At 38.5% G+C, this 22384-nt stretch overlaps 1 protein-coding gene across 3 annotated transcripts in view; it reads left to right on the top strand.

Moving 5' to 3' along the window:
- Positions 1 to 22384, top strand: part of astn2 (astrotactin 2) — a 229487-nt gene that overhangs the window by 90043 nt on the left and 117060 nt on the right. For all 3 annotated transcript variants that reach the window (XM_086096391.1, XM_086096390.1, XM_086096392.1), the window contains exons 4-6: positions 10111 to 10263; positions 18665 to 18772; positions 20511 to 20657. In XM_086096391.1, the coding sequence (XP_085952517.1) occupies positions 10111 to 10263; positions 18665 to 18772; positions 20511 to 20657 (408 nt within the window). The remainder of the gene's footprint in view (positions 1 to 10110; positions 10264 to 18664; positions 18773 to 20510; positions 20658 to 22384) is intronic.

Raw genomic sequence — 22384 nt, 5'->3', positions numbered from 1 at the left:
TAGGGTTAGTTAACTCTAAGTCAGAATACAAACGATCCATGTAGTCAAATGGAAAAATCTTTTGAGTTTAAATACAGGATTGTCGCAAAAATTGCTTGGATTCAATTTTCCTAAGAGCTGGTTGTCCTCAATAATCATTACATTTGTCAAACCTTGACTCTTCCTTAAGCAGGCTACTTGGATAAACATAGTTTGTAGTTAAGAAGAACTTAAGAAAACAAAATGAATAACCAAGTAATTCCTGTGTGACGATTAGAGGACGTTCCGTTTTTCCAAATCATGTCCAAGAAGTTGAATACAGCACAATTGGTCCCCGGTGTTCCCTCACTTTTTAAACCAGATGCTTGAATAGACACAGAATTATGCCTATATTTCCATGCAGATAATATTGCCTTTAGTTTGAAAGCAGCGCCTCTCTAATGTGTGATGTGTGAGCAGTCATCTCTGTGAAAGTTGCCTCGGGAGTGTTGGGGCTCACTGTCTGCCCATAAAAGAAGAGGAAGAGAGTGCCAGCAACGGTATAGAACATCCTCTCCATCATCTTCCTTCTTTTCCCCAGTGTCACCAAAAAGCATTGGGATGCCTTGGAGCGTGTCGGTTTCCGGTTTACAACCCATAAAAATATTAGAAGTAGAGGTCAGCGAGAGAATTCCACATGAGTATTGCTTTGTAGTACGACATGATTGGGACTGTGCTGTCTGCAGTCCTTTCTTTTTTTTGACAGTGAGCAATTTGAAGCAAAGGCATGCTACCTTGGCCTATTCTATTATTCCCTATTCATTATTCTACCCACAACTCTTGGGAATTACTCTATATCTGTATGGGCTTCCAGCATTGCTATGATATTATGACCTGTATTTCGCAGCCTATTTTTTCTGTTGGTAATTTGCTTTTGTAACAGTTTCTCTTAGCATTCATCTGCAATTTCTTAGAAAATGTCAAGTCATAGCTACTAAAAGAAAACTTGTCTTTGTACATGAAATTTAATTTAGGCTGATTTAATCTATTGAGAGGTCAAACTTTTAAAGGGTTCAAATCTTGGATGATGTCCTTATCTGCTTTTGGAATTGACTTTCCATTGATGTTTTAACAATTCCTGAAAATTTCAAGTCACTATCTTTTTTCCTAAGGTACTGGTTTCTATGGACATTTGAAAGATGCAAGGACCAAAGCTTTAAATCTATTTTTCTCAAAACTAGGGATTTCAACCTGGCAACATTAAAATTGCTGTAACTTTGTCCATTTTTGAGGTACGCCCATGTATTATATCTTATTTTAAAGATGTTTTTGACATAGGACCCTTTTGCCAGAGCCGATCACTAATTAAGAAATGAACACAAACATTGTCCTATAACCTGAAGAGGGCCACAGGCCAGGCAAAAACTTTCCACTATATTGTCCAAAAGACCAACATGATGGATGGTTTAGAGTTAGCATATTAGTGTATGGCCTATGGTTAGGGTTTAGGATTAGGAATGGATGCTAGGGCTGGGGTCAGTGTTTTCCCCGTTGGCTTATCCATTACTTTCTGTTTCTGTTTTACTTTCATTACTTTTCATCCCTTCCTGACAAGGAGTAATTAAACGGTAAGTTTTAAGCTACTTCAAAATTGTAAAATACTGTACAAGTCAAGGTTTAGCGCTTTAGGGTTAGGGCCAGAGTTTGGGGTTAGTGATAGAGGCAACTGATTGGGGCCAATTCTCCCTGACAAATGTGGTTATTTCAAAACTTTACAGGACTTACTAACTTGATGGTAGATCATGAATAATTCAAAACTCCACATATATTTTGCAAGACAGACTGGATTTCCGTGCTTGTGCCAACACTTGCGCTGTCTCATCTTGACACCGCTTGGCCCTCATCTCTCGTCTCTTTTAGACACTCCCTATTCATCATGCATCCTTTGTCTTCCCAACAGTTTTGTCTTTTTCTTTGCACCTGTCTCTTAGCTTAGCCGGTTTTCATGTAGCTGTCACAAGTCGGGAAAACGGCGGCGTCAATGCTTCCTCAGATTGCTATACTCGACTTCTCCTTTTGGAACAATGACACATTGGATAAATCACCTAAGGAATCAAATGCTTTGGCTTGAAACCCCTGCATTTCGTCCTTATTGATCGGCTCTGCCATCATTTGCTCTCCAAGGCGTGAAGGGGAAGACGAAAACAAGGCAACACTGATGCAACTTGATTGCTTTGCTCGAGCTACAGTATGTGGGCATGTGTGAAAGGAAATACTAAAAACAGAAATTTGTTATGATCTAATTTCTCAGGTTCATTTTTCCACCCCGCCCTGCAGATCTTTTTCTCCCCCCAAATTAAAACAGCAGGGGCCCAATGATCTTCAGAAACCTTTGCCGTCATTTCCCTTGTGGCTGCATCCGCTCACATGAATACAAATGGTGCTCAGCTGCCAGTCATGATGGATAAGAACAAGACAAGTATGCATGTGGAAAAGACTTGCCATTAAATTGGCATTCAGGCATAAATGACATGCCAATATTTACTTTGATGTTCTCTGACTTTAAATGAGGTCATGAGCTTTTGACAGCTTGTGCTTTGTAGCTTTTGTATTTATGCCCATTACCAAGTAACATTAAAGATGTTGAGCATCTTAATTTTCCACGTGATGCCTTAAACTCATTCAAACCCAAAAACGTGTAAATATATTTTTTAATACTTTGTCCTTCACTCCCTAAAATGTATGTAATCGTTTTTTTAGCTTCTGACATGAATAGGTAGCTTAAAGCAATGGCAGTTATTACAAAAACGGCCATCAGGTGACAGCAGAGTAACAAGAGATCAGCCATGGTCATGTTGCAACAAGTTATTTTTTTTCATTGTTTTCCCCAGGAATGTGAGTATTGATTAAACATAGCTATATTCTAATGCTAACTGTTGCAAAATGGAAACAGATAAAAAATAAAAAAAAATCCTAATGAGCAATATAACACAATATTTTGTGGAGCCGGGAGCAAAGGGAGTTGCTTAAGTGAAAACGAAGCTCAGCTGACTTTTGGCAAAATTGGTTGCAGGCCAATCTTAGCAACGTGAAGTCGTTACGGGTAAAATGTTGTTGATATACGAAGCATCCGCTGATTTAAGATTTTGATGCTTAGCAGCCTTCCGGATTGGCTTTCACGAGTGCAAGCACCTGCATATATGAGTTTGGTGTTCATTATAGTGGTGGCAGTAGCTGGCCTTCTGATGCATGTTTTTTCAATAATAGATCATGTTTTGAGAAACTTGCCATGGGTAGTGTAAATTCTACTACATGCTAGATTAGAGCGATGGCCATAAAGCTTCTTACTGCAGTCAGCGACTGAAAAACTTCTTGCCAGGAAGAAATTTCTAAGCCCTACTCCAATGGAAATAATGCTTACAAAAATTGCAAAGCCTTTGGGACACTGTATTTTAACATTTTAACAATTATGTTAAAGGTTGATTTGAATATTTCTCATCATACTGGTCACAGTTTTTAATTGATCGTCTTTTCACTTCCTTACCAATAAACAAGTGTTTTCCATCTACTATCTTCTGTTAAAATGTCCAAAATCTCAGCGAGTAATATTGTTTTTCATTCGAAGATGGACCACAAAGCATTTGAAGGGCAATAGAGCTGAAAATGAAACAGTAAGTTGTTGTTGATGTGTCTACAGTGTACTACATTTTTTTTTTATAATCATCTATCAAACTAACTTTAGCAATCTGTATATTTTACCCTTGGAATCACTGTTTATTTTCACTCTTAAAATGTAAGAATCACCGGGTTTTTAGCAGGACTCATACTTTGAAAAGCTCTTGCAACAGAACCCCCCACCCCCAAAAAAACCTGGTATATTTGACTGATGGGAGACAATTTATTTTATTTTATTTATTTATTTTTTTATTTTATTTTATACCAATTAATGTAGACAGCACATGATATCACATTTTGATAGGTGAAAAAAAAAGTGTTTTAATTGGGCTTGCTCAATTGTAATTTTTTTGGCCATGCATCAGTGAGTAAAAATACACTTTTTATTGCATTCTATGAGAGTGCATTGGTGTGGTCTGAAGCAGATGTGTTGTTTTATAAGGACACTTCTAGCAGCAAGTGGAGATACTCATTAAAACATGGTGTGTAAAACACATTTTCATTGTTTTTGGCTGTATAATTTTAACATGGCATGTAGAAGAACAAATAAAATTACCAGGGAATTTTGCGAGAGAGCTCTTGTGTAACCTGTAGCTGAGTGAATTTGGAGCACTGTAATCCAGATTTTGAGCCACATTGTTTACTGCTTCACCATGCCTGAGGGTACGAGGCTTGGTGGGAGAACTTCCGATTGTTACTTTATATAGCTGACATTCAGCGGAGAGGAAATTTTCCTTCTTGAGTCGGAGAGAAATGAGGGTCAAGTACTACTAGTGAAGACTAAGAGACAAGAGATATGGTCAAAGGTTTCAGATTATGTAGGCAGCAATTCCCTTCGGCTGCATTAGCCAGTCAGTGGAATCATTCTCACAGTCTTGTTCATTATGCTCTTTTGGGGGCAACTTGTTCATTTATCCTTTTCCTTTATCAAATGGAGCAACACTTCCAGGAACTGTGGCTTCTTTTTCTGTGAATATGACCGCAGAGACGTATCAGATGTAAAAGTAATAACATCTGATTATTTGTGCTACTTACTTTTCGAGGTAAATACAGTACTAGTGTTCATATAGGAAAATGTAGCACATATTGGATATTTAAGTTCAAACATGATTACTAAGGCAAGAGTATAATTTAACGGATATTAATAGCTATATTGCATGTGAAGGTGAAAGGGTAATTTCGTGGAGCAGGGGTTGGTTCAATCATTCACACTGCTGGAAGGAAGAACCATGGAAACCATATCCGTCAGTGGCATGTAAGCTGAAATTGGCTCCAGCCCCCCCGCAACCCTGCGCAGGATAAGCATTATTGATGATTGATGGGCAGATAGTTGGGTAGATGGATGCATGCACAGACGCTGGATGAACTGTGTTGCAGCAACAAACCTTAGCATCAGAAAAACAAAGCAAAATGATATGATCGAGTTGAAGTAAAATTGGTCAAGATTTTTGCCGTTTTGGCTGGACTGTATAAAAAACTACCGTAAAATCCTGTGATTAAACACCCCTGTCTATAATAATATAGTACTGTTTAGTACAAATAGTTTTAGGAGGGGATTCTATTTGTCATACATTGTAAAGGAATAGAGATTAGAGAATATTCAAACCTCATCTTCCCACCAAATTAGCTAGGCAACTAAACTTGCGAGATTGGTTAGAAAATGTCTGTTTTTAATCTTTTTTTTGTTGGTCTGTGCTGCTTTTTTGCATATCACTTGCACATGCGGTGGTGGTTCCAAGCATTTATCATTAGCAAGTATTTGTTAAATTAGTTAATTTGTATTTTCCCTAAAATTAGATTTGATTTTGGTTAATTTAATTGGTTAATTAAAATGGTTGTACTTATTTTTGTTATTCTTTTATCTGAATAAATGATTGATTTGATTGATTTAATGGATTAAAATAAAAAGTAAAATTCATAATTTGATATATAGCTCTATTCTATTGGTTGTTATCTACAGTATAATTACTTTTAATCAAACTAATTGTGAATATTTAAAATGAGAATGTGTCATCATTCAATTAAAATAAACTACTTTACATGTTTTATGTCATAATTCAGATCTGGCCCTTATTGTATGAACATTATCCAAACAAGGAAGGCACATTGTTTGCCAACCTATCCACCTGAAAGCGTTCGAGGCGAAAGTGAACAATTAAAATGGCGTATAGCGATAAATTGTTTTTTTAAATTTTGGTCCTCAAAACTCATTTTGACTTCTTGCAAACTTACCTTCTCGTAATTTTGCTTCATTTATTGTTTTTATCTTATTTCATGAACATTCCATACAGTTTAGTAGCTCACTGTATAATTTCATGCAGGGTAATAGCGGCATACTGTCACGTATGTTGTGTTACGTAAAGTTATGTCGATATATTTATGAATAAAGAAAGCTATCTAGTTTTATACTCGAGTAAATTGTGTTTTACAATTCACGATCTGTGTTTCCAAAGGAGTCGCCATTACTTACAGTACTTGTAGTCCGTCGGTGAAGTCGGGGTACTTTTTTTCCCCCCCCCGACTTCGCAAGTGGCATTTCCGAGTTCAAGGGGGCGTTCCCGTACACAATTCCTGGTTTGAAGTCGGAAAAGTCCGAGTTCTGACCATCCTCGAATGCACCATTAAACTATACACAGAACATAAGGGAGGAAATATGTAAACACTTTAGATGCTAAGGAACGCAGTAAGTAACGGATTGCATCAAAAGGCTTCGATGTTGCACACTTATATGTTTTGCTGTAGATAAGCTGCCAAATACAGTGCCCTTCATTTAGCCTTCTTCCATTAGAAACCGGGACCCTTCGGATTGCTTTGCAGCCGAGCATTTTTTATTTTTTCATTTTTTAAAAACAATTTTTAGAAGTCAGGAGTTTTCCCACAGCCTGCACATACACTAACTAATAATGATGGATGCCTTGAAAGAGAAATGCTCTTTTGGCAGCGATGGGCTCATTGGGTCTAAGGCGCTTTAAAGTGTGGAAATCCCTGGTCTAGGGCCCTACATTTGGACCAGAAAATACAGGCAAAAGTTCCTGTGTCGTATGTTTGGAAGTGCTCCTCTGTGCCACATGGCTAACCCTTGCTTGTAACCCAGGTACCCGTACACCCGCACTTCAGTTTACAACATCGCCAGGAGCAAAAAAAAAAAAGCTAGTCTCTGCCAAGCCATCAAAGCTGCTCTCCTACAACACACACAAAAATCAGTCTGAAACATTTTCAAGTTTTTTTTTTCTTGTGTTCTTTCTTTCCCATTATGCCAGGGAAAGAAACACGGCTCCCCAACAGAGTGAACGGAGAAAGACACACTTTTGCTTTAAACATAAATAGCGCCACATGACACAGTGGAAGTTGAAATCCATGTTAGACTTTCAGATGCATCTTTTGGGGGGTTTAGCTGCAAGTTTTAAGGTCTGAATCAATACCAAATTAGTGTTGATGTAATACCATTGTAAGTACTCATCAGAGGTACGCTAACACACGCAGTTTGTCTGGTGCAAGGAACCTAAATAATGCGTTCAACACATAAAGATGGGCTGTCAAGAAGCAATTGATTAAATGTTTGGTGGATCCGCATTCCGAGTGTTTCGATTTTTTTTTCACATTTCAACAACATAATTGTTCAATGTACCTAATGAATTCCATTTTAGTTATTTTTCTACAGAAATGTAATTCCTGCTAACTTTATTTTCTGTATGGGATTCTTGTTAGACTTCGAGAGAAAAATTTCAAGCCACGTTGTTTGACCGTTGAAATTTTGAGGGTGGTCTGTTCTGCTTATTGGAAATGGGATACATATGCATATGAATAGAGTGCATTTAGTTAGGGCTTCTCAATTATGAAGAACATATTAATCACAATTATTTTGGTAATAATTGAAATCAGGATTAGGACAATCGTTTGTTTTTTGGTACAAAACAAGAAAATGTTTAAACATGTAAAACATATTAAGACAAATAAATTTCTTTGAAAAATTATATTAATGCAAGTTCCTCTTGGACCAAACACAATGTATTAAATTTGTCATTTTAAAATTAAAAATATGTAAATTTAAACAACTCAAAATTAGTATTAACAATATTTTATTTTTGTTTACAATTATGCTGATTTTGTAATTGTGGAGTGTAGTAATTTAAATTGTAATTGAATTTTGATTAATTGCACAGCCCTACATTTAGTATGTCAAAGTCTGAAGAGTTTGCTCTAATTGCCATTAAATCAGTGTTTCTCAACTCTCTGACAATGAGAGTGCCACTGCCACCTACTGTAGTAGATGTGCAATTACATCAAATTCTAGTATAGCGCAAAAAATTAAAAAAAATAAATCCCCTGCATCAACCTCCGTCCCCCATCCAGCCCTCCGACATGGCAGTGGTTTGAATTGGAACCCCCAATTTCAGTTACTTACGGTAAATATCACAGTGGGACATCATACCCTCTTTACCTCCCTCTTTCCTTTGCATTGTTGTATTTATTTGAATGCTTGATTGTGATCCAGATTGCAGCAACAGCAGTATATCTGGAGAGATATTTTTGTCAGATGTACAGATCAAAAAATGTTGATCATATCCAAGGGGGGTTGGCAAAGAGTTGATGAGTGATGTTGTTTTGAATGTGCAAATGTAAAAACGCCTGGCAGACAGAGTAAATTAGACTGAAGAGGAGTTGCTTTGCACTATGATTGTTGGCCTTTAAAAAAAAGAGCATATAGAAGTATAGACGTACACTTTTTTCCCCTGCAAAATGGTCCAGTGCCACACTGGCATTTCAACTCATGCCAAACAGATTGATGGGCCATGCTGGATATAATGAGCAGGTGTGCTGCAAATGGCCTGCATCATCACTGGTTTAAACTGCTTGTGACTTTTTTCTCTTGAGACAGCAGGCGTCAGGTGCCCACACTTGCAGTCCTGGATTAGCTGAAAAACTGTGCAATTAATGCAGTACGCTTGATTACTCTACATATTGATGATGTCATGAATGGGGCAAAACAGAAGTACTTGTTATCGGTCTTGAACGACCGATGAAAGAGATAATCCATATCTAGTTAATAATCTACGTGAAGACTTTGACTCAAACTTCTTTTTTTTTTGTAATCTCGCTTCAAACATATCTTAAAAACGTTGCCAAATTACGTCCAGTTCATGCCAAAGTCAACACAGAGACACTGTGTAATGATCTTCTTTTTGGTATTCATAAATATAATATTGTACCTTTGCAGCTCCTCCAGAGCTCTGCTGCTTGAATGATAACACAGAACTGCAAGAGAGTTTACATTGCACGGATTAGAAAATCTCTGCACTTTTTACCTCTGTGCTTTAGGAGTGATTTTAAGTTGTTTTTTTTTTTTTGCAGTTTTTTTAAGATCTTAATGTGATCAAATCCTAACGTTTGAACACAAATTCACAACAAAGTGCCTTTTTTATTATGATGCTGTTTGGCTGAAGATTTGAGAGAAAAGCTAATTTATGACTCACCTTTTGTAGCCAGGATTTTGATTATATTTTATATATATAGTTTTTACAAGCGATGTTCAATACAAATTTTTTTTCAGATCGATACCAGTGCGATAATGCAACTCGAGTAGTCACCGATACTATATGATACCAAGTACTGATACCACTAGTACTGATATGTAAAATTTCCTCCAGAAATAAAATTTAAACAAATAAATAAATAAAATTAAAACAAATAGTTTAATTTAGAAAATAATATTTTGTCACAATATAGCATTTTTCCTTAAAACTGCATACAATTAATGACAATTTTCTCTTCTTTTAATATCAAGTTTTTTGGAATAAAATGTTTTTATTCAATAGTGGCAATTCGTTTAAATTGGATAGCACACCCGGTGGATAATTGGGGAACGCCTCTATTAGAGAGACCATTTGATAGTTTATTGTGTCTTAGTAATCCTCGTGTCATGTCAGGTTATGAAATGCCAAAGTAAGAGAGCAACCACATGAAGTGCAGTGTCGTCAGCATTCACGGCCTTTTTGGATGTCAAACGCCACAAAGGTCTCACCATTATTCTTTGGAAGATCATTGCGGTATGGCGGGTGACTTTTATACCCTCCCTTTTTATTTTTTCTCGTTTAAAGGAAAGTGAGCAGAGCTGCTTTTTCTCTCTCCCGACTATACAGTCACTTTGCCCAAAGCGAGGTGTTCTGGAGTCATCAATCAGAATGACTGAGACTGAGTCACAAAAGAAAGTGTTGGCAGGATCCCTGTAGAGAGATGAGGCAATATTGAATTGATAGAATACTTTGAAAGCTAGAACTAAATACAATAAAATGGGGCAGGCGATCGGCACGTGATGCATATCACGCTTCCATTCCAAATGTGTCCTAAAACAAGTTATTTTCAGCATGCCCCAGAATTGACTTCAGGAGTATTCCCACACTTTTCTCGAAAACATATTTTCACTGGTAAGTGTTGTGATGCATCTGACGTTTTCACTCTTGTCATCCCCTGCCGCAGCCATTGACCCGAACAGAGAGGCCGTGGAAGATTTGATGCAGCGGTTCCAGGACAGCTTCCGCGTTCCCAAAACCCCGCCAGACATTTCTCGCTACCAGCACGTCATCCACAGCTCATCTACCAGTCGCCGCAGGGTCCCCAGCCACAACAGAGGTAGGACATGGAGCTATCCAGTGGTCTTTTTTTTTTTCTCAGGAATGATGTAATAGATGTTAAAATGTGTAAAACATGTGAAGCATACCATACATGAATAATTAAAATAAATAAATAAATAGCATTCCACTTCCAATGAAGCAAGAATATTAACTAAAAAAATAATAATACCCTTCATCACATTTATTTTATATTCTATGGGAACTGTTTGACTAACCAAATAATATTTTCTTCAGAAATTACTCAAATTTAAAATTAAAATTAAGTGTTTTTAAGGCTGGTTTTGTGTACCGCAGTACATTTCTAATATATATGTCAGTGGGAACAAGGACAAAACAAATAATGGGGCAATCTGCACAGGAGAAAAGCTTAACGTCCTCAGGATTTGAGTGGGTGGAGGAACTGATGGCATTGCAAGCGTATGACGTGTGGGGGAGGCAGGCTGGGTCAGTAACCCGAATGGCACAATAAACTGTCATTGTGTCACTAATGGCCTTCATTTGGCCCAATGGCCGTCTACAGAACGAGACGCTAATTTCTGTCGCTGTACTTCCGAGTAGCAACGGGGGAAGTTTATCAGCTGAAAGTGCACTACAGTAGAATTACCCATTTATTGCAAAGGACCAAGGTAAGCAGGTGTAATGTATGCATTAGGAGGACAGCATGTCTCAACAGTTGCTCAGCTGGAAAACTCAAGGAGCAGTTTTGTCTGCTCAGCTTAGCTCTGCAGGTGTTAGCCTGCCCTTCCTCTGGTGTCATTAAAACTGGTTAGGAATTTGCTTTGAGATGACAAATTCACAGTCCTTTGTCAGCATGTGTTACCCCACTTTCTTCTTCTATCATCTTTTACATAGAATCCTACACTCAAAAACGACATCGTGGTCAGTATACTTCATACCACTTTTGGGATAAGTCTGCATGCACAGCAAGAAATCGATAACATCCATAATGGTTATTGATTGATACCAACTTCACATCTGTGTTGCATAGTCGACCAACTTTTGCCACCCCTGTGGCGTCGGCCCAAATGTCGGCACGTTGATGTAAATACACACCGCACCGACCTTGACTATTATGTACCTTCAATGCATGCGCAAGAAGTAATTCCCCTCCATACCATATCAGTAGTCATTATTCCTAAAGGCAAGTAGTCATTATTCCTAAAGGCAACAGAAACCTCTTTATGGGGGCGGGATATAAAAACGTAAACAATGCATACCGGTTACTTTTGCTCTCATGTTGTCCGCCCACGTGAATGAAACCCTCTGGCTTTTTGCACAATATCGTATAAAGCTGTTAATGCCGGTCAAGTCATCTTCCCGACAAACATTGTACGTTCAAATGTGAAGAATACAGCAGGGTGACGATGCGCAAAATGAGCGAGAAAAAAAAAGTTCCAGGCTTTCTATCAGTACTGTTTATCCACGTTCGTCACTTCCTCTTTTTGCCCCATGCCCTGATTCGCCAGCTAACAGCCAATCACAGTGTTCAAATGCCCCGACGCCGATTCAACATGTCGAATTTGCTAAAAATTCCCCCCCCCCCCGACGTATTCCAACTCTATCTGACTTTACGACAGTAATTTATACACTGTTGGTGTATCCAGGCCTTAATGGATTCTACATTTACTCAGAAAAGATCGCCATCGAACACACCAAACAGTTACTCCGTGGAAGGCTAAAAAAGAAAAACCATGACAAATACCACAAAAACATTAAAATTTGATAGTGATCGGCGCTGGCAAGAAGTAGAGTAAACACATTGGACAGTCTTTCTTAATACTCCAAAAAGTAAGAAGTGATGATATTGGCCTTGTGGGTTGTTTTCAATCAGCAGTTATCTCAAGCTTGCTCACTTTTCAATCGTAACCAAGGTTGAAAGGGAAGTGGACGGCGACATTTAGCATGAAAGGAACGCCGAGAATGGATGAAATTCAAAAGTATGTTAATAATTGTAATTATAATAACAATAATTGTATAAAACTTTTCTTACCTCAGTAAACATAACTAATTGGTTATGACAATTCCAGCCTCTGTGCTGAGTCGTCAGTAATCAAGTACAAGTGCAAATTCATATGGGAGTGTGCAGTTTAATTTTTCGGCCACACAGCAGTAGCTATTAAAAATTCAATTACCTGCATTGAGAAATTAAAAAAATGAACCTTCGTCCGGTAAAGCGTGTGCCGTACACATTTATTTTTTGTTCTTGCATCATCAGAATATCCTGTTTCAGCTGAGTTGTTTTTGTGATTCAACCTTAATCTACTCTAGAACCTGAAAATGCACTTTTTAGATATTTTTGGCGAGTGAGAAAGTCTCCAAGGGAAATTCGGAAATTCAAGTTAAGTCTTTCAGCCATTAATGTTGAACCCTCCAATGGTAAATTGTGAAGACAATGACGCAATTCATACAAATGGGTTTACCAGGGATTATGGATACTTTTGAATGTATGATTACTTCATGCGTTTCAAGAAAATATCCTTCAAATGGGTGTTTGTGGTGGTTAATGGTTGTTTGTCTACATACAGTATGACCTGCGAGTGATTGACAACCAGTTCAGGTGTACTCGGACACTTGCCGAATTTCTGATGGGTTGAGCTTCTGCTCGCCTGTGAGCCCAAACAGTAGAAAATGGTTGGATTGGATGAATCATAACAGATGCTCCATTGTTGTTGTTTGCCTACTGTGTACTTCCATCCACAATACTTAAGTGCACACAGGAGGGAAAGCATATGTGGCTTTTACCCTGAATGAATAATGAATCAAAATAAATGTGGCTTTTTTCATTGTATATAAAATGTTAGCAAAGTCCCAATGGTGCAATGTGGTTATCACCTGAATCCACATTGGTCACATTAGACAATAAATAATGGAATTATTCAGCAAGCGGCAAGCCAACAGATAGTGTAAACAAAAACACTATGTAAATGAGACCAACTATATTGCAAAGAAGTTTTAATAAGTACTAACCTCTATTCCAAAAATATCTCATCTTTGTACTTTGTTCAACTAGATAGAACACCGAGGATAAAAAGAAGAAGACATTTTATTAATAGACTTCTTGTTTTTCTGGTATTGCTCTATAAGCTTGACACCCTTTGTCCTGCATGTATGTCTCTATTTATTGTTTGGACCCACTTGAAAATACGTTCATATATTTCAAGTTGCTATCCTTGAAATAAATAAAATGCCCGTGTTACCATGTGACTTTACTATTTATAAATATTTTCCCATTCTGGTTTTCTATTTTACTCCCTATTTGGCAAATAAACTAAATTGTGAGGTTTGAAGAGAAGTGAAGATAGAGAGCGTATACAAGATAGTGTGTTTCGGTTTTGTAGGGGTTGGATTTTGTTTATTATGGGTATGTTTCTTGTTTTTGTCTGTGGTTGGTGTTTGTCATATGTTCCTGATTTCTCCCCTTGTTTCGTTATGTCTGATCACGTCCACCTGTGTTTCTTCCCTTGCCAGTGTGTCTGACCAATCGGTCAGCCTATTGTGTTTCCCAGGTGTGTCTCATTAGTGTCGGTGTGTTTAGTCTGTTGTGTTTGTCCAGTCTGAGTCGGTCCATTGTCGTTTCCAAGTTTTGTTGTTTCTCCCATGTCGTGCTAGTTCCTCGTCATGCCACTTGAGTTTGCTTTGATTTAGGACTTTGTTGTTTTTTGTCGGCGCGTTGTGCAGCACCTTGTGTTTGTTTAATTAATAAAACCCTTTTGTTTTTGGACTTTACCTCGAACCTCCTCGCTCTACCCCCCCCCCCCCCCCACACACACACACACACACACTTGGGTCCAAAACCACAGCCGACCGTACCATAGTGTGACAAACAGAACAAACTTTTGACATAGCAGGCAAGTACTCCAAAATGTGGATGATGAAATACATCAGTGATGTTTGTTCAAATGTTCAGCATCACTTGGTTTTACCAACAGCGGGGGAAATATCGAATTGACGGCGGTTTTGAATAAGCTACTGGAGTGTGGAGGATTGCGAGTGGGCGGCCGCTGTGACATACCTTTGGGCATCAAATATGCACAGATATGCAGAGCAGCTAAACACCTGGGACAGACACACCACAACGTAAACACTGGTTATACTCTTAATCCCCTTTTGTGGATCCAAAGCCCCTTGAATGCTCCCTCACAGCATGTGTTTGGGTTTGATATCAGTCTTACCAGATCCTCTTCAGATGTAACAGCCAGCAAACTTTACACACAAATGAACCCTAGGGAGTGCTTCAAATATCCATATGCTTATTTACACATATCTACCAATATCCAACATCAGTAATGACACACACACACTGTACTATTTCAGTAGCAAAACTTGAAATAAACATGATAAAATGCTAGCTAGGAAGAAAACCAATTGGTTATTCATTAAAGTAAAAATACAAATATCTGAGTCAAGATGACTGATTTACATCCATAGGGAAGCAATCTGGCGTATCAGTCAATAGTAACTAATGGATACGAGTGGCGGCCTAAGGGTTCAATGAAGCACGAATCATAACAGCAATTTAAAGGGACATTGCGTGATTCCTATCGCCATCTAGTGGTGAACTAATAATTCATTATTTTAAAAAAAACGACTGTTTATGTCAATAGTATGCAAAAAACATTTGTATCACATAAACATATATTTTTAAAAATAATTATAGGGCTAGTAATCACTTATTATATTACATGGCTGTAGTCTCACCTTACTAGAGCTGCCATGTTTCACCACCATCTTCCTGCTATGGATGCCCAAAGGACAACTTGGCGAACGTTATTACATCGAGTGTTGGAACCAGTTGGTCATCACTAGCTCCCGTGATTCGGACCCGTCGCTTGTCACTTTCTGCTCTCACAAGCTTTTACTATTTTTTTTCCTTGCTTTTCCTGCTAGCCGTTCTTGTTAGCCACTCCAGCCTATGGCTCCTACTAACTACAGCTAGCGCCTCTTGTTAGCTGCTCCGGCTAGTTCCGGCTCGCTCGGGCTTCACGACGGCTGCCAAGTTGTCGTTGCTCTACGAGATGCTGCTTTTTTCTCGCTCAAAGTAAGAATTTGTGGTAAGCTTGCGAAATGTGGTCACTCTGAGCCTCCGTAGTTCTTCTAATGCTATTCTTTGACCACTACATGGCGCTAAGGACTACACACTGTGTCTTTAACTATGCTCATTGGTGTTTGCCAAGATGCATTTTTAATGCATTTATCAACAAACTACAGTACACTCCTCTGATTAGCTTCTAGCTTTAGCAGTCTCTCAAATGCCATGCAATGCATTATAAGTGTCTGATCTGCATACATCCCCTTTTGTATAATTGTACTTGCTGTCTCGCATTGAGTATGACTGGGACATATTTAGCTGGTGTCAGAGAGGCTGAGATGTCGCCTTAATGTGATTATAGCCATGTGAGGACCGCTGCGCCTGTCGGCTTCATTTACTCGCTCGCGTTGTCCCCAGACGTGCGCGCTTGCTCTCAGCGTGACTAACGCATACGCAAACAGATGCAAGTTGACACTTGCTTTTTGTAAATCCAACATCTGTGGTGCTCAGAAAAAGTTGAAAGCGTCGCTGAGGTCATGTCGAACTTTGCATGTTCCTGTTTGCGATAGACTCGCATGCTAATGCAGAATTTATGAACGTGATGGCATCTGAATGCAATGTACATAGGCCTACTCGTAGTTGCAAAAAAGAACCGTGCTTGTCTCTCCTCTATTGTACAGTATTTCCTTCTCATATTTACTTTCTTTATTTTTCCTCCAGAAATATTGCACTCTGACCTGCCCAGTCTAAGGATAATGGATGTCATATGCCTGTACCGATTTATAAAACCTTGGAGGCAAATATAAATTGGACTTATTGAGTTTATGTAAATAAAAAACTGACTCGTATTATCTTGCAGCTGTCATGCCTTCACACATTTTATTGATCCATAATCATACAGCCTCAGAAAAAGACATTATAAGACAATTATGAAGTTCTTCTAATAAGCTAAATGTGGTGATTTACATTAAAAATGCATTAGTATGAATTATGGATTATGGTTAGTAAACTAACCTTTAAGTAAAAAAAAAAAAAAAAAGTGTTATCAACTTCTTACAGTTCAAAATGCTTTTTTGCTCTAACACTTTTTGAAAGACAGTATGTTGATTGTCAACTCATCCAGAGTCACCTGGGAAAAACTCCAGCTTGCCAGTGACACTGATGAGGAAAAGTACAATGAAAAGAAAAAAAAAAGATGGCTGAATGAATGTTTGCACTGTTTGGGGGGAAAAAAAAGGTGCACTGAGTAAAGATGGAGACTAATGCGAGTCGCTTGTAAGTTATATTGTTCTGTTTTATTTGGTGTGACAGCTAATGGTAAACTATAAGATGTGTTTTGTGTTTCTACTCATTAATAAATAATACCATATTATTGTTTCAGGAATATTTGTATTGTTTCTTTTCAACATACAAAATTCATATTAGACTTCTACTTTTACAAATATCAACAGTGCTCAAAGGTCAAGAGCCATTGTATCCTGGAGCCGAATATGCCTCTTTGTATATAGAAATAGAAATAGAAAATACCACCATGCAATTGAAATAAACATTTTAAAGAGACTTGTTTTGAGAATATCAACACAGAGGGAGCCAGAAAGATGAAAAAAAAAACTGAAGGAAATGAATTGCAAGCGCGCCACTAAAAGGGAAGAGGAGAAAATACTGTACAAAACAATTTTTGTTCAGTGTGATCTCCAATGTATACTGGTACTGTGTTCTATTTATCAAACCGCTGCAGTAACCTCGAAGCACAATTGGCCTGTCATCTACAGTAAATCTCACACACACACGCACGTGCACACACACATACACACACTCAAAACCCTCCAGATATTATCAACCCAACTCCCTTAAATGGCCGTTATCTGTTCTAATGGAAAGAGAGTATTTGAAGAAGTCGGGCTACTCTCCAACCCAGGAAGTGTCAATGGTTATGGCTATTATAGTAAGAATAAAAGGCTTTATCAGATGACATGAATATTAACAAGAGAGGAAGTTCGGGTGGCAAACACTTTAAGTCCGACAGTTGGCAATTTTGTCCAATAATAATAATAATAATAATAATATTTATAAAGGTCATTATTTCACAAGTGTGTATCAAACTGGTAGCGCTTCGCATTAATCAGTAGCTAATACGTATCTTTCATTTCAGTCTGCACTTGTTCTTCTGTGGTCCTTTTAAAACATCATAAACCTAGAATTTATGCAATAGCAAATAATATATGCATCATCCAGGCTTATAGTTACATTTTTAATTCAATTCCTGATGGATAATAGTGCTGATGGAATGAAACTTACGGAGCACTAAAGAAAACCACTTATACACCTAAAGGGTGAGCAATAAACACAATGTGATATTTGACTATTTTGTGATAACAAATAGAAACAGCACAGGGAGTTGTGACTGTGTTGTTAATAAACCCGAAATTGATTTTGATGTTCAGTGAGCTGCTAATGCGCTGGGGAAATTGCTTCCCCTTGCTAATTCACGATGTCTCTTTCTCGGGGTTTTATTTTCTCCCACGTATAGTTTCATCATTACTTTTATTTGTGACCCGAGAGAGGTTTGTTTATTGAGTGTACTCATAAGGCATGGAGTCTATTTAACATTTGAACGCATGCACTCGCAGGATTTTTTGATCACTGATTAGAATTTTTTGGGTGTACTTAGAGGCTCGGAGCTAAAGTGATTTACTTTCATTTGATTCCAGCTTACTTTTTTAAGTAATGTGATCATGGTAATATGTTCAAGCAGCTAAATAGCAGCCACTCTGAAGGTACAAAAGTTAAAGACAATTGAAACATGTTGACAGACTTACTTTGCCTGCCTGAGGAACCTCACTTGAAATCCATTCAGACTGCAAACTAAATGGAACTGAATAAATTGCTACCGACTCCTCCAATAATTAAATCCATGATGCCGCCATTGCTTCAAGACATGGCAACATCATAATTATAATTATGTTACTAATATTAAACATGGGGCAGAATGGTGGCGGGGTGGTTATAGCACATGTACCATTGAGGGACAAGCAAACATTTAATAAGCTTTATTTTTGTTGTAGCAATACTTTCTATGTTATAGAAATAAACAATAATAATCAGCGCCTTATGATTACAGCATGATATTTTAACAGTGACTCTGAACATTATGCGCAAGAATAGCATTGGATGAACCACATGCTGCTTCATCAAACTTTAAGACAAATACACTATTTTGATAAATCCCCATAAAACTTTGCCTCGGAGGTATATGAATTAATCACTTAATAAACTACAGCATCGCTATCCTAACTAGCCATCGAGTGATTGATTCTCATTGGATTTCTTCCTACCTACCCTCGCCCCATCCCCACTTTATCTTCTCAAGCAACTGCAGGCATGTTTGGTCCTCAAGGAGAATCAGGGTCGGAGCCCGAGGACGACAACCAGTTGAAGTTTTACACCGAGCAGCACAGAGGACGACGACGCAGCAAAGGTGAGGAGCAAGACGCCTCGCGGTCGCCATGAAAAGGAAAAGATGCGCAAGTGAAAGGAATTTAAAGATAAACACACGTCAAGCTCTTAAGCCTGAACACACATTCGCTGTCGCTGCGGCCGTGTACAAACACTGAAGTGTGTCGGGTTTGTGGCCATAAAGCAAATGTTTGCTAGCGTGAGTGCACATGCTTTTGTCTACTCAGTAGGCTTTTATAGTAATTGAGAGACCCCATTCGCGAGCCGGGTGACACCACCCGCACCCCCAAAGGGATTAGCTGGCCAAGCACTTTCCCTGCAGACTGAACACTTTCTGCCCCTTCGCAGACTTGTGACTGTGATAGACACGTGATTCAATAAGGGTAATTCGTTGTCCTCACGCTGGTTCCCTTGTTTTTGACCTTCAGATGTTTTCAAACTTCTGCCATTCTTTAGAAACAGAATGGATGTGTTTGTGTAACTTAAAAGCCACACATCCCGTTAAGCCTCTTTTTTTTTTATGCACACTGACAAACACCAAGCGTTGGAGGTAAGGTGGGTAATTCCATTCCCTCCAAACCCACTTTCGGAAATGGGAGCCGTGACAGAGCCAAAGGGCAACTAAAATAACCAATTTAGAAGGTTGTCATTGGAAATAAGACCATAAATCACATCGGAAAACAAGGTGACCCAATTTTTTGCTTAGGTATGCATCATGTCAGAAAACAAATTGAATGTTGATCTGCATCAGGTTTTAATCTTATGTGGTATCGGAATGCACTAAATTTGGTTCTCAGTCAGTCAGTGTCACTTGAACATACTTCTTTGACACCAATTCCTATTTAGAATTGGGACAGCATCTTATGGCATTTTAGCAGCTCAAAAACTGCCAACAGGTATGTTTTTCAGCAAATAGCTGTGGAAAACTTCCACAGAAAAAAAATCTAATAAGGTGAATTTGTGTTGGGCAAACCACAAATATACACGGGATCACGTACTCCAAATGAAAACTACAGATTACCTTCACAGTAAATTCTGTAGAGTAAATTGGACTCTATTTAGAGTGGGACCAAATAGACTCAGTTTTAGAGCAATATTTACACTTGGAAGAGAGTAAAATAAAGAATTGGAAAAAAAAAACTCACAGAAGGATTGAGGAATGAATTCACAATCTTCAGTTTGGGAGACAGCCAATCTACTCCCTGAGCCACGCAGCTCCAGCTGTGTGTTAGTATATCGCTCGTGTCAGCAGGAATATACGTAACTCCAAGAGACCTAAAACGTTATAAGCAAACAGTAGGAGTGGCATAGCTTAGGTGGTAGTGTGGCAGTTGCCCAAGCTGAAGGTCATGAGTTTGTTCCTCAACCATTGAGTGATTTTTATTTATTTTCCCAATTCTTTATTTTACTCCTTTCCAAGTATAAATATTACTCTAAAACTGAGTCTATATGGTCCCACTCTAAATAGAGTCCAATTTACTCTACATAGTTTACTGTGTACTTTTTTGAATTGGGGAGGTGGGATAGTCAGTTCAGTCAAAACACAGTTTAATTTTAGTTTTTGTCTACTCCAATGGTGTTCCTCCCCTTGCTCTCGACTTTCATCATCTGTTTATATTTTCATTTATTTCTATTTGCTCGTGTTTCAGTGACGGTGGATGGAGACGTGGCATGATTGCACTCCTCTGTTGAAGCTTTGGATCGATGCAAAATGACCAATAGCAAACTATATAACCTTGTTTCTCTTTGTTTACATCCAGGCCACCCACACAGTCCTCTAAACAAGGTCACCCTGACGCTGATTACCATCAGCACGTGTGTCGTCGCCATTGTCTACGCCACGCAGGATTCCTGCCCACTCACTGTCAAGGTCACGCTCCATGTGCCTGAGCACTTTGTCGCAGATGGTAAGTACAACGCGTTCATTAGACTCGATGAACAAGGAAATTGTGAATAAGTGCGCACAATAAATGCACACTCTGCAGTGATTCCCAACCACATCAGTGTGTTGTGAGAGATTATCAGTTGTGCTGCACCAAATTGTCTAATTTGCCTTAAACAGTCAGATTTATTTTTACTACAAATAATGTGTCTTGTTCATCTATTTGTGCCGCTGACATTTAATGACAGGTGCAACAATTAACACGTTTTTCAGACTATAAATCACTTTTTTTTTATATGGCTGGTGCTGCGTCTTATACTCAAGGTGCGATATATAGAGCTCGGAATGACACTCCTTGTTCCCTAATCGTGTTGACCGCAGTAAAAAAGTTGCCACACACACACTCCATTTCAGAAGGTGGCGGTAATGCACCAAAAATAATTACCAAAGAAAGTATAAGAAATGGAAGAAGTAGAAGGAGAGTGGTCATGACTAAGGCCGTTTCTCAATATCAAGAACACAAGTCGGGTCTTGGTAAGCCCGGTCTCAAAAACATACTTCCCAAGCACGCATATCTTGCTGGCGAAATTCCGTGATTCATCACAGTTTTATCATGTGACTAGCTTTCAATCAATTTGTACTACTATGTTGATGTTTCAAAATGTGTTAGTACAACATACGTCGGTTAAAAACCTTACTTACGTCCTTGTGATTTCGTGAGACATCATCAGTGGCGCCCCAAGTACTGTTCCAATCAGAAGTATGCATAAGCCAAGACCACACGGAACTCCCGGATGTCGTTCTTTTTTGCTAGCTTAAACCAAGGATCCATCAGTTGTTGCTTGGTGAAGGCTTGGCTGAGAAAATATCCCAAGATGTATTTCGTACTTCAAGGAACGAATGGCAGCGAGGAGCATCACGTTTGTTCGTCTTCTTTCATTTCCGAAAGACTAGGCACGATATGTGCATTGCTGCCCCCCACCAGCATCACGTTTGTAAGTACAGTATTCCTCCCCTTATTTGAGCGTAAATAATAAGTATTTAACGTGTAAAGTACAACTTTATTAAATATAGTCCTTTTTTTTTTACACGACTTAGTTTAACAACTGCACTTTACAAAATTATATATAAATATATTAATATATATTAAATATGATTTACTATATATTCAAAGATAACCTGCAACTCATATTGGTGTCTTTCCAAAACTTTTTTCCCCAAAATATAATCCTGAATTGGATAAATCCCATGTATAATTTTAAATGATACTTCTTCATACCTATAACATCTAGTCACGTGGTACACAGTTACGGTAATGCGTCAGAACCAGGAAGCATAACATCCGGGTATTCCGTCCGTTCTTTGCTCGACCTTTATGGCGTTTTGCGTATTTGCAATTGGAACAGTATTTGGGCCGCGACTGATGACATCACAAGGACGTAAGTACGGATAATAATGCATATTGAGAAACGGCCCAAGTAGTCATGACAACTAATGTATAGCGTACGTCGTTAGCTTGCTTGTCAAGGCGCTATCTGTGACCCTTGCACGATCTGTGACGCGCATGCGCAGAAGATCGGCCATCTTAGATCGCTAACTACGGCAACCTTACATAGGTCAAAACACGTTCACACACGCAAAATGAAACAGACGTTGCAAAAGGTACAGGACAGGTGCACGTTTGTTTTTGTTCGTTTTTTTTAATCTTAATCAAATCAGTTCTGTACCCAAGCATGTCACTTATACGAATAG

This window comes from Leptonotus elevatus, chromosome 15 (assembly GCF_054856555.1).
Source record: "Leptonotus elevatus isolate MCC_2025b chromosome 15, RoL_Lele_1.0, whole genome shotgun sequence".
In the NCBI taxonomy this organism is placed as follows: Eukaryota; Metazoa; Chordata; class Actinopteri; order Syngnathiformes; family Syngnathidae; genus Leptonotus; species Leptonotus elevatus.
The sequence above is the reverse complement of the archived record's forward strand: the minus strand, read 5'-3'. Positions and strand labels throughout refer to the sequence as shown.